This window comes from Lepidochelys kempii, chromosome 6, assembly GCF_965140285.1.
Source record: "Lepidochelys kempii isolate rLepKem1 chromosome 6, rLepKem1.hap1, whole genome shotgun sequence".
In the NCBI taxonomy this organism is placed as follows: Eukaryota; Metazoa; Chordata; order Testudines; family Cheloniidae; genus Lepidochelys; species Lepidochelys kempii.
In genome coordinates this window covers 23,455,971-23,469,301 of record NC_136385.1, presented here as the reverse complement: position 1 = coordinate 23,469,301, position 13,331 = coordinate 23,455,971, and the positions used below count along the sequence as shown (strand labels likewise).

General features: G+C 43.9%; 1 protein-coding gene across 6 annotated transcripts in view; it reads right to left on the bottom strand.

Moving 5' to 3' along the window:
• Positions 1-13,331, bottom strand: part of EPS8L2 (EPS8 signaling adaptor L2) — a 110,506-nt gene that overhangs the window by 16,062 nt on the left and 81,113 nt on the right. For all 6 annotated transcript variants that reach the window (XM_073347145.2, XM_073347142.2, XM_073347140.2 and 3 more), the window contains 4 exons: positions 11,490-11,635; positions 5,854-5,933; positions 5,137-5,263; positions 4,661-4,749 (listed from right to left, as the gene is read on the bottom strand). In XM_073347145.2, the coding sequence (XP_073203246.1) occupies positions 4,661-4,749; positions 5,137-5,263; positions 5,854-5,933; positions 11,490-11,635 (442 nt within the window). The remainder of the gene's footprint in view (positions 1-4,660; positions 4,750-5,136; positions 5,264-5,853; positions 5,934-11,489; positions 11,636-13,331) is intronic.

Sequence of the window (13,331 nt, the reverse complement as noted above, 5' to 3'; positions counted from 1 at the left end):
ATGCCTCGGATTATATTATGATAATCAAGTGTATTTTTACAGCAATCAATGGGAGATGTAGTGACACCACTTCAGTCTATGCCTCCTTTATTTTCTCTCGCTGTCACAAATTGTTGGCATTGCTACAATGGAAAATTAGATCTCTCACTGGATCTACAAGGTACTGCGGCTGTGCATGTGCTAAAATCCTTATTTTTGTGCCTTAATTATTTCCGCCACATGCATCCTGTTGTGAGAGACAGGTGAGGTCATCTGAGCACAGCCCTAGGAGCCAGGAACGGCTGCCTTTAGTCCCAGCTCTAGCACCAAATCCCACTCTGTGGTCTTGGGTAAATCACTTAACCTCTCTGCTTCAGTGGTTCCATATGCAAAGTGGAGCTGCCCAATTCCCAAGCGTGATGCAAGGACGGATTCCTGCTGGGGAAGTGCTACGTAGGTTCTAAGTAACGTTGGGCTGATGGTGTGTGTTTTAAATATTAATGTGGAGAAGAAAATGTAAAAAAGAATTGATGTACATAAGCCTACTAAGTGAAGTGACCCCTCCTAACGTGTGTGCAGTTACACAACCTGGGATTCTGCAAATGCTGTGTTTCTATTGGGGCTAGTTTAATTTATTAATAATGTCGTTACTACTTCCCCTTTATGTTCCCTCAGGGCAGCAGTTTGTGTCTATGACTAAGGACTCATCTAAACCCACAAGATGTACGGAACTAACCATGACAGTATAGTTAAGGTGGTACAAACCTCCTAGTGTGGATGAATTTATACCGGTATAAAGGCACTTTTATATCAGTATAACTATTCCCATATGGGAAGAGGAATAAGCTCTACCGGTTTAAGGCACCTGTGACAGAGATGGCAATTTCCTTCAATATCTTTGGGAGATCTTATTGAATTAAGTTTCAGTAGATTTGGACTCCATTGTATTGTAAATGCAAAATTTATATATGGATGTGGGATTGTATGCAACTTCTCTAGGAGGCAGACATGGCCAGTGTAAACTCTGGGAAGTGTTATGAGCTTCAAAGGACTATTTTAAACAATCAAGACACGAAAGAATTTTTGGAACAAAGAAAGTTAAGTGGGTTTCCTAGAAAACACCTGGAGGGAGGTGAATGAAAATTCCCACCTCCAGACTCAACCTTTTGAAGCTACTCCCTGAAGAGAGAGCCATTGTCTGACTGATTAGCTATTCATGGGCTCTGAAAATCAAAGACCCACACTGTATTCAGGAAAGGCAAACCTATGCATATATGTGCTTATTCTGCACGAAAAGCTGTAACAAACTTGTAGCCAAAGAAAAACTCCTATGAGGGGTTTGAAGGACTGATTACCTACCAGAGCCCTTGCTGGAATTGGGGGTGAGCTCTGGTAAGTTTATTAGCACATGTGTAGGGTTTTTATTGTCCATAATATGTTTTCTCTGTAATGCTTTCACCGTAAGAATAACTGGGCTTGTTTAGAAAGAGCTGTGCCATAACATATAATTGTGGGCAATTTCTGTTTATTGCCTCTGAGGAATACGCAACGCATGGATCCAAGCTGTCTTAGGCAGTCTGACTTGCTGGGGAATTCACAGTCTAGGCAGGGAACTGTGTAGACTGGAAAAACCCCTGTCAGGAGGCGAGAGATGCAGGTGTCCTCCCAAGAGAAGTGACGACTGAAGAGCTAGGACCCTGGAGTGGGTGCCCTGGCTGGAACACAAGTGGGCAATACAGGAAGAGCTGCCCTGATCTGTGACAGCACCTTTATGCTGGTATAACTTCATCCATCCTGTGAGTTGTACCAGCATAACCATTCTGTTGGGTTTTTTTAAATTCACACTCCTATCATGTTTATCCCATAGAAAATCTGTGTGTAGAACCAGCCTTTATGGATTTATGCTGAGGCAAGAGCTATTTAAAGGGAAATTAAGATGAACATTGTGCCGCCTTTACATACACATTTCAAACTTTCATGTGGCCCAGTGTGAATGTATAATAATGTGCCCCACTCCTAATTGTAACATGCAACAGCTGAGTTTTGTCTAGGACAAAGTTTTAAGCAAGTCACCATATTAACTTTCCAAAGAAGCTGGTTGTAAATCTTCCACTGAAATAATTTTTTCCAACAGAAAAAGGGTTTTCCATTAAATAGGAATTTTTGCCAAAAATCCCATATTTATCAAACCAAACATTTTTTTTTTAATTACAATCTGAAATGTTGCTAACATGAACCTTTTGTTTAGATGAAAACAAACTTTTTTAGGGAAAAATCCTCTCGCAGCCAGCTCTAGTCTTAAAGCTGTTAGTTTTATAGTATTAATTATTTGTAGTGCTGTAACACCTAGACACTCTAGCCCCACTGTGCTAGGCACTGTAGAAATGCCTAACAGAGCTGACCCTGGTCCCAAACTGTTTCCTTTCTAACTGGAACACCTCAATGCTTCCTCCAACGAGGCAAAGTTGAAGAGCCAGAGTGATTCTTTCTATCAGAGTCAGAAAAATTAGCAATGGGAAAGACTTACTAGGTCACTCCTAGAGAACTGGTGCAGGACTGTTCCCTACAATATCCTCCAGTCCAGACCACTTTTTAAAATGACTCAAGAGATGGTACTTCCACCACTTCCCTTAGGTGATCATTCCCCGGTCTCACAGAACCTGTAGCTTGGTGTTTTCCCCTGGTATTCAGCCTACATTTTGCTTCACTTTATTACATCCCATTTTCCTAACCTGAGCCCTCACCCTCTGGAGAAAACTACATAACTCCTCCTCCTCTTTGTGGTTTAATCCTAGAGGCAGGGGTGGAGCAAAGGTGGCTCTAAACCTCCCCTGATTGTGGGCTGGCCTCCAGCATCAAGTTAACAGTAGCTCTGGGGCTGATTTAACTTGTGACAGCTAGAACAGAATTCTGCCCTGGTCATGCTCCCTCCCCATCCCCTGTTGGCTGAGGGAATCAGGAAGGATTGGGGTAAATCCAGCCATGCCAACTAAGGATTCCTGCACTCCAGGTGAATCCTCGGCCACCTCTTTAGGACAGTTTTTAAGGACACTTCTTGCTGCCCTGGATGCTGCCTTTGTGGTGGGGTTCATAATCTGGCCTCTGGTGGTAGTTATCCTATCAGAGTTTGCCCCAGGTCTCTTCCCTGTGAGTAATGGTCACTATGGGGAGGAGTGGTAGGGTTTGCTGGCACTGCCAGCTCATTTCCTGGTGGGTTAATATTCAGTTGCAGTAGAAAAGTCTGGAGTTGGTCTGCTAGTTGCCCTAGATTTGTTTACAGTCTGTGGTTTCTCTGCCACTAACTTCCTTAAAACGAATCTTGCTAGATCTGGTTCACTGGGCAAGCTTGGTTAGAGTGCTGTGAAATGACAGAATTCATTCAAACAGAGTCATTACCCTGCTTTTCTAATATGTATAGTTAAGCCGAATCAACAGCATTTGGTACATCTTCACGCTTGGTAGTACCTCGCTGTACTGTTTGTAACAGGGCAACTTATCCAGAGGAGAAATGGAAAGTAAGAGCTATATAGAGCATTTGGGGGGAAGAATTAGAAGCATGGGCATGCTCACTTACCTATGGACTTCACGTGGGCCAGTATTTTAGGAGCTCATACAAAGTAACGCTGTATATAAAGTGTCCGATGTGAATCGTGTTCAAGCACAATGGTTCTTTCTTTCCTATTTACAACCTTTTTCCTTTCCTGCCCCCCATCGAAACAGAGAAGTAGAAAGATTGCATAACTAGTCAGATTTCTTTTAAAGGCAGCAAGTGGAAGGGTATGTGCAAAAATACTGACTTGTGCCCAAATGAGTATCTAGATGTCTAACGGCCCATTTGCGTGCACAGCTATGATAATTGTGCTCACACAAATGTTGGCCTGCAAATATGAGGGCTGGGTTAAACCTCATTTAAACTGTTGTGATCTCCACCCCTCATTTAATATAGTTTTGAGAGACAGCTGAGCCATCCTGCCTAAGACTAAAGGGGGTACGTGAGCCTGCTCAGTAACTCTGACCACCTGGGTGGTGGGCTCCACAGGTCATTGCCCTCGGGTAAGGGGGTGTGTGTGTGTGGATGGAGAAGCGAGACAGACAGCGGCCTAGCAAGCAGCTGGTAGCACAATCCTGGGAAAAGCCAAGAGAGAGCGAGTGCACCGTTGGGGGGTGCCAGCTGAAAGAAGTCTGGTGCTGTGAGCAAGGACACTGTCTCCTGTTGTTTGGTTCCTACTGTTTTCAGGGAACCAGACTTTGTGCATTCTGTGTAAATAAACACAATTGCCTCAAAGGTACCAGACTCCATCCTTCAATTCTCCTCCCTACCAGAACAACCTCCAGGGCTGAACTTTGACTAGAAGGTCGGGTCAAAAGTGGTAACAATATTTTTGTGCCTGGACCTTCCACCTTTTTACCTTTAGAAACCTGCCTCAGGAAACATTATATAAAAGCCTTAACCAGCATTTTGTCAACAAGTGACTATGAGGTGGGAGTCTCGAATATGTCCCACCCCACCCCCACAGTAAAATAACCAGGAGGAAATAAAGCAGGTGCTTCAGTATTATTTTCTGTTGGTTCTGAGAGATCACAGTTCTTTTCCAATGTACATGCCTAGTAGTTGTGTCCTACAGGTATACAGCACTCTTCGTGCAGCACAGAAAGGGAATGAAATACATTTGCACCTTACCAGGAGGTTGAGAGCCAGCTTGGTTTTCTGGAAGCAGTCGATGAACTCTGCCTCCATTGGAGGTCTTGCTCTAAGAGTCAGTACCCCCTCTGAAAAGAAGTTGGGAAGAAAGATTATTTGAGCAAAGCATGGTTGCAAATTTCCAGTGAATTAAAGGAATTGGCTTTAATGACAAGGGGATATTTGGCCCATTGGATTTCAGGAGCCCTAGTAGTGCAGCACGTACATAATAAAGACAATGCAAACATCTTTTCTCTATGCTGCAATCTTTGCTGTACTCCAGGAATGGGTTCCCAGAGGGAAGGGCTTACTGAGCTGGGTCATAGACTGGTGCTGAATGTATTGTTATGTCACTCAACCTGAACTTGAAGGCTTCAGGAAGACACCAATTTGTTCCTGCTTAGATTTCCTCCCAAGTCATTAACTCAGTCCTCTTGTTTACCCACTTGCTTATTATGCTGGTTGATGGAATATACCTGCTGGCGCTTTCTTCTTGTTCTTCTTCCCTTTCTTCCGTTGGTTCAGCTGTTTGAATGCCTCTGCCGCTTTCTGAAGCCGAGCGACAAACACCTCAATGTCATCCAGGGTGCTGTTCAGGATTTGCTGTGAATGGAGCAAAGAAACAAAAATGCTGAACCCAGGGCCAAAGAGCAGCTACTGCATCAGACTTAGGAGCCCAAGCGTTGAAGTATAACTTCCACCAGGACCTCAGTCCCAGGGTCTAGTGATCACTTTCGTAGAGCCCCTGGAGGAGCTGTTTATCAAGGCATGAAATAAAGTGGAATTGATCTTTTTCTAACAGTGTGATTTCCAGGCACAAAATTCTGTGTTTAGGCACTTCTACTGCATTCATCAATGTGGTATCTGACCACCTGTGAATGGGACTGCATGGCAACTGGAAAAAATAAACTGCATAAATAGCATCTCTGAGCCTAATCAGGGCACTCTTTTCCATATCAAGTTAGTACCTCACTCTTTTTGAAAAGTCCCAACTACTCAAGGAGTAAGGCACGTACAAATGGCACAATCTGACCTATGCATTATCGTCTCTCTTGTCCATCTCCTCTTGGTGGGTATCTAGGTGCCAGTTTTAAATGATTAAATTTCATGCAATTTGTCCAATAAGGACAAACTTCTTCCCTTTCTCCCCACATCTCTCTGCCTGTTATGGATGCCCAACTCCTGCTACCAACCGTTTCTTTTTCGATCTTCTGTGCTAAGATCGCTCGGGACTCTTCATGCTCCTGGGAGCTGGAGCTGCTTTGTTCAAATTCTGCCAAGCAAGCAAACAGCAAGGTGTTAACAATCAGAAGGATGAAAATGGGGGTGCACTCCCAACAAATAATAAAGGCATTGTACCCAACTGAGTGATAAAACTTGATTGGTTTTGTATGTTAATTTATGCTGGGTTACAAAAATGTGTCTATGGGAATGCAGAGAACATTCAGCTAGGATGAGATCAATGTTGCTAATTAAGCTCTTCAGAGGTGTAGCACCTGTCTGCGATGTCTGTGTATTGATTTACTGTCCGCTTGCAAATGCAAACAGTGCATGAATCATAAGAAACAACAACCAGTTAGTTGTAGCTACTGAAAGCAATATGCAGGGCCAGATCCTCAGCTGTAGCTCTATTGACTTCAGTGTTGCTAGGCTGGTCTGCTGGAGATCTGACCGGCAGTCTCTTGACACCTCGAAGCAACACAATGTGAGCTGCCACGTGCACTCTTAGGTCAAGGTTGACTGAAATACACATACACACCATCCATCAGCAGAAGCTTCTAGTGTCACATGGGCAAAAGATCAAAAATACAAGGGATGACTGAAGAAAAGAGAGAATAAAAGACACAAATAAATGCAAAAGCTCGTCTGCTAGCCCCAGGGTGCCAGGATTTCTGCTCGACTGATATTTTATACATGCTTGTACAAAGATCAGAGGAGCTCTGTGCAGACTTGTACGTGCTGCCTCATGATGTAATTCTGTTTAATTTGCATAAGCTCACCCTGAGTAAATAAAAACAAAGACACAGGTAGTCCATAGGCTTTCAAATGACAGACTGGTCAATGACATATCGGTATTTCAGAATAAGCAGGTTCTGGGTCAGCTTTTCGTTAAAAGAATAACGACTAAGTTCAGGAAACAAGAGTTCAAAGTCCCAAGAGTCTCCTTTAGCAAGTGCCATAGGAGTTCAGACAAATGCACAGAATATATAATACAGGAGCATTGGGAGATTGGTTTGGCAGAGAACCACAAAACCTGCCTGCATATCATCCCTAACTGAGGGGATTAGGTGACAAGTTTGGACAGGTGTTCAGAGAAAGCACTGAATTATGTCTGAATGGTGAACCGACTCAGTGAAGCATCTACATTCAAGGTATTGTACTGTCCCACTGATACACGCCGGACTCCGTTTTATCTGGACATGGTCCCTGAACTTAAGCAGTGCCAGCCCTGTTGATGTAGTGGGCAGATTTAGAGAATTCCATAAAGCATTTGGAACATACTGTGAAGAGCAGAGTTAAGGGTATGTAGGTCTTGGCCATTTTATGATGATGTTGTGCACCAGAAGTGTTGCCTATAAAAAAATACAGGAGGCTTAACTCTAAAATGTCCAGCCCCGTACAATGGGTCTCAGATACTAAGTGGGCCCCAGGGTGTTACTGTAAAGCAAATAATAAACAAAAGTGTTCAGTGAGAGACCTAGTAGTGCATTGTCTAGAGTCTGTACAGCACTGTCCTTGGGTGGATAGAATGGCAGACCTGCTCAAGTGTGACTCTCTTGCCCCCTAGTGGCTGCAGCCTGTGTTGTGTAAACCCTAATAACAGCTATTAAAGATCCTGCTTCAGCTGAAGGGACCAGAGCTTATACTTTTGGAGAAGGTGCACAGTTCTAACCTCCTTTATGAAGGTAGGATAAGACGTACACTTGACTACGCTGCGTGGTGTAGCTGGTGACTGTAATCCAGAGAGGCCATGGAACAGTCCCAGTCTGACCATGAACATGAAGGTATCGATCAGCAGGGAGAGTTCAGACCCAGCTGTGCTTGTGGCTGGGGAGGGGATACCACGCTTCTTAGTGAAGTCGGTATTGGAAAAATAGTAAAGGAAGTAATTTGTGGAACCAAAACCAAAATGCCAGTAAGTGCCCTTCAGATCCTGTTAACGGGACTTGGTACATCATAGATATTAGATGTAGGGGTGGGGAAACCAGAGAGATTGGTTTCATGCCAAGTATACAGTGAGTGATAGAAAAATCTTCCTTGGCATTTTTGAAGTCCCACTGAGATATCTCATTGAAAGAGACTGTCCCAGAAGAGGTCAGTTGCCAACATATTCCAAAGTCTTGTCTCTGCAAACTGTGGCCAATGCTAACTATTTAGGATTGTGGCCATGCCCTCTTTGCACATGGCAGTCTGCCAGGATGCATGTTTGCAGGTTTGTAATGAGCTAGTGAACTCTACAGTTTAAGGCCCCATTGATTTCATTGATCATGGGCAGACCGCTGCACACGCTGACTTAATCCACCTGCATAGAGCTCTTTGCAGGATTGAGGCCTATGACTTCACAATGGTCTATCGCGTTAGTCACGTAGCTGAGGATTACACCTGGGAAGGGGACATAACTGGCTGGAGTCACATTACAGCAATGAAGCCAGCTAGATGAGAAATGTAGCGTAATAAAAAATTATGTCCTGGGCCTATCATTGTGCTCCTTGTTGTGGAAGATGGATCGGGTTGGTGGTTTGGAGGGTGAATGGCAACCTCTGTTTAAACTATAGCTTGGATGGTATTTTCTGGTCTTGTGCTACTTGGTTTCTTTTAATGGCAGTGCCCGTGCTATGGAATAGCAACAGCAAGTCATTTGAATTTTCAGCTCCAGTTTGCTCATGTGTAAATGGCCTTGGTTGTGAATCCTGAACAGAGAGTTCTCTGTGATGACCATACTGCTAGGCAGATGAAAATATAACAGCAGTATGATGTACAGTTACAGCGGCTGGGGCTACACTTGTAAGTTCTATGTTTCTGTGCATATGTTGGGGCACCAACACCAGCTATATCATCCAAGTGTGTAATTTACATATGTGGTCTCAGAGAGCAGGAAAAAATACACCATGATAGCTTAGGATCATAGAAATGAGAGCTGGAAAAGACCTACTAGATTACCAGGTAATGGAGATAGTAATGCTTTCTTTTTCTGTCTTGTCTATTTTGATTGTAAAGCTCTCTGGGGCAGGTACTGTCTCTTAGTGAGTGTTTATACAGCATCTGCCACAATGAGACTCTGATATTGATTGAAGCCACTAGGCATTGCAATAATGCAAGTAATAAATATTATTTTCCTTTTCATCCTGGAGACGTTTCTGAATCCAGGAACAAGACATTCTAAATCTAGTATGTATTGTGTGTACCTCAGTTACTTAAAAAAATAATCAAATTTCTATCTTCTAATCCCAGCTGTATATTATTTTCATTATGCAAAGCGGATTCTAAAATAGCATTTCTCTACACAGAAGAACAGATCAGCTGTTTCCCAAGGACGGACAGTAGACGACAAAGAGTATTTCCTCTCCTCAGGACCTTGATAAATTGGAGAATTGGTCAATGATGAAATTCAGTAAAGACAAGTGCAAAGTACTGCACTGAGGAAGAAAAAAATCAAATGCTCAGGTACAAAATGGGGAATAACTGGCTAAGTAGTATTGCAGAAAGGATATGGGGGATCTAGTGGATCACAGACTGAATATGAATCAACAATGTGATGCAGTTGTGAAAATGGCAAATATTGTTCTGGGGTGTCTGAAAAGGAGTGTCACATATAAGACATGGGAGGTAATTGTCCTGCTCTACTTGCTATGGCCAGTTTTGGGCGCCAAACTTTAGAAAGATTGGAGAGAGTCCAGAGGAGGGCAACAAAAATGATAAAAGATTTAGAAAAAGTGACCTATGAGGAAAGGTTAAAAATACAGGGTATATTTAGTCTTGAGAAAAGAAGTCAGGGAAAAGAACCCTCAGGCTGTTATAAAAAGGACAATGATTGATTGTTCTCCATGTCCTCTGAAGGTAGAAGAAGTAATCGTCTTAGTCTGCAGCAAGGGAGATTTAGGTTAGTTATTAGGAAAAACCTAACTATAAGGATAGTTAAGTACTAGAATAGGCTTTCAAGGGAGGTTGTGGAATCCCCATCATTGGGGGTTTTAAGAACAGGTTAGACAAACACCTGTAAGGGTTGCACTGGGTTTACTTGATTCTGTCTAAGCACATAGTGGGATGGACTATCTGACCTCTCAAGGTCCCTTCCAGACCTACATTTCTATGATTCTATGTGCAGTAACAGCTTTATCAGGCATGTTGGGGGTGCCGGTAAGTCAAAAATTCTGGTTAACAAAAAAGGAGACAGTTTGGGTGCGGGAGGGGGCTCAGGGCCGGGGGTTGGGGTGCAGGGCACGGGCTCTGGGAGGGAGTTTGGGTGTGGGAGGGAGCTCAGGGAAGAGGGTAAGGGCACGGGAGGGGTTTCGGGGTGCTGGATCTGGGCGACGCTCACCTCAGGCGGCTCCCGGAAAGTGGTGACACTTTCCTGCTGCTCTTAGGCAGAGGCACGGCCAGGCAGCTCTGCGCACTGCCTCCACCTGCAGGTACCTGCAGGGAGCTGCGGAGCCAGCACGTGGGGTGGGGCAGGGGCAGCACTCGGAGCCCCCATGGCCCTTCCTCAATCTAGGAGCAGCAGGGACATGTTGCTGCTTCCGGGGAGCCATGCGTAGCCAAGTAGGGAGCCTGCCAGCCCCACGCCAACCAGACTTTTAATGGCCCAGTCAGTGGTGCTGGCTGGAGCCACCTGGGTACCTTTTCGACCAGGCGTTCAGGTAGAAAACCGGACACCTGGCAACCCCATTGAAGATCAGAAATGCCAGTTTATAGAGTTTGCCAGATAACACAGCTTTTACTGTATTTGGAGTTTCATGTTGTACCCTGGTTACGTTGGCTTTTCTTGAGCCTAGAAAAAGAGCAGGTAGAATGCAAACCTCATAGTGTTAGCAACTCATGTAACTGTAATAAAGGCGTGTAAAATCTGTTGGCCATTTTACCCCACCCGTGCTTTTTCAAAGAAAGAAATTGGGAACTTCTTTCTGGGAGGAAAAATAAACAACTTTCTGATCAAAGTGAAACAAAATATCAGGACTAATGAAGGAAGGATGGTCTTGTGTTTAAGGCACTAGCCTGGTACTTAGGAGACCTTAGTTCTATCCCAGGCTCTTCTGCAGACCCCCTCTAGGATCTTTGGCCAGTCACTGAGTCTCTCTGGGTGAAATCCTGGCTCCATTGAGTCTTTAATGGGGCCAGGAATTCAGTTCCTGATCTTCTACTTGTCTGTTGTATCCCCTTTGTCTTGTCTATTTATACTGTAAAGTCATTTGGGCAAGGACTGTCCCTTACTATGTGTTTGCACACTGCCTAGTGGGGCCCTCATCTCTGTTGGGACCTCTAGGTGCTACCACAATACAAATGATAATAACATGACCTCAAAAGCAGCTTCCAGGCTTTGATTCATTGAGCCCACTCACATTGCTCAGGTTACCAGTTGCTAGCCTGGCAGGTAGAAATATGTACTGTTGGTTGCATTTTTGAAATGCATAAACAAAGGGTGTTTGTTTTCCAGTTCTACAGTAACCACTTTGCAACTCCGTGAAATGACATTTGCTTTCTTGTGTTATGACGACGTCAGACCCAAAATAAGTTCAGTGCAGTTCCAGAGGTCCAGGATGGGAGTCAGCCTGCGTAACTGTTTGCATTAGTCACATATTCCTATTATAGAGCCATTGAAGGTCTCCAGTACCTGGTCCATTATGCTCTGGAGTGGGAGCCACACGGTTCCTGTGGTCCTGTAGTGAGCCTCGCATCTCGTGCTGGATAGGGATAGGAGCTGGCCCTTGGGGCGGTGGGAGTATAGATTGTCGCTGCTTTATTTTCTCTTGGTTTACTCTGCAGGGTAAAGAACACAAAAGCAATTCATCCTACCACCAATAGCAGCCTTTCCTGTTCTCCGGAGAGTGGCCAGTTGGAGCAGGGAAGGGAAACTCAGTGTGTGCTATTTTGTTTTGGCTGAAATTCACCCTTGTGCACAGAGCTTGTGCAATGTCACACCCCTGGATAGGCCATCAGCAGTGAGGATCAAACCTGAAATGTCTGGATCTTAACACGTGAGTCTCTCTACTGCTTGAGCTAAAAGACTCACTCGGTTAGTCAAGGCTGTAGCAGGTCCTTCAGCCTCATCTGCGACCCAGCCATCACTAGAGGGAGACAAAAAGAAAAGGAGTACTTGTGGCACCTTAGAGACTAACCAATTTATTTGAGCATGAGCTTTCGTGAGCTACAGCTCACTTCATCGGATGCATACCGTGGAAACTGCAGCAGACTTTATATACACACAGAGATCATGAAACAATACCTCCTCACCCCACTGTCCTCCTGGGTGGGAGGAGGTATTGTTTCATGATCTCTGTGTGTATATAAAGTCTGCTGCAGTTTCCACGGTATGCATCCGATGAAGTGAGCTGTAGCTCACGAAAGCTCATGCTCAAATAAATTGGTTAGTCTCTAAGGTGCCACAAGTACTCCTTTTCTTTTTGCGAATACAGACTAACACGGCTGTTACTCTGAAACCTGTCATTATAGAGGGAGACAGAGCACCACACTGAGTGGTGTGGGTTAATCTGAACCACCTCCTGCACTAGATATATGCAGCTCTTTCAGGGTTTGAGAAACACTAACCATCTCAGTACAAAGCATTTTGCTGGCACACATCACCTCCCATTTTAATTAGCATTTGGAGTTTGCAATATAACAACATTAAAAGAGATCACATTGCCATGTGCATTTCTGGTAAGTTTCTATGAGTAAAAGAACAGATGTTAACTGATTACACTGAATTCCCTCCTGTTTGGTCTATAGCAGTGGTTCTCAACCAGCGGTATTGTACCCCCAGGGGTACACAGAGGTCTTCCAGGGGTACATCAACTCATCTAGATATTTGCCTAGTTTTACAATAAGCTACATAAAAAGCACTAGGGAAGTCAGTATAAGCTAAATTTCATACAGACAACAACTTGTTTATACTGTTCTATATACTACACACTGAAATAAGTGGAATATAAATATTGTCAATGATTTATTTTATAATTATGGTAAAAATGAGAAAGTCAGCAATTTTTCAGGAATAGTGTGCTGTGACACTTTTTTGTATTTCTATGTCTGATTTTGTAAGCAAGTAGTTTTTAAGTGAGATGAAACTTGGGGGTTCACAAGACAAATCAAATTTCTGAAAGGGGTACAGTAGTCTGGAAAGGTTGAGAGCCACTGGTCTATAGGGTCCATACTTTCAGAAAAGTCTGACTGATATTGGAGTAGGCAGTTTCATCTGGTGTCTTGAAGCAGCAGAATATTTTATGATGCTAGGGGGATTCCTCATGTGGAGCGGAGAAGGAACTAGAGCCCGCTATTGTATCACAGCAGCCAGAATATTTCACTTGTGATTCACCAAAGAGTATTGCTGTAAAATGGCATTTGGACAGAAGGTAACGGAACCCCAGTGAAATGAGAACATTTATCTATCAAAGTGCCTGCGCTTCCCATTTCCAGACAGCAAAAGGAGGGCTAAACTTCGAGTGAAGACATTCAG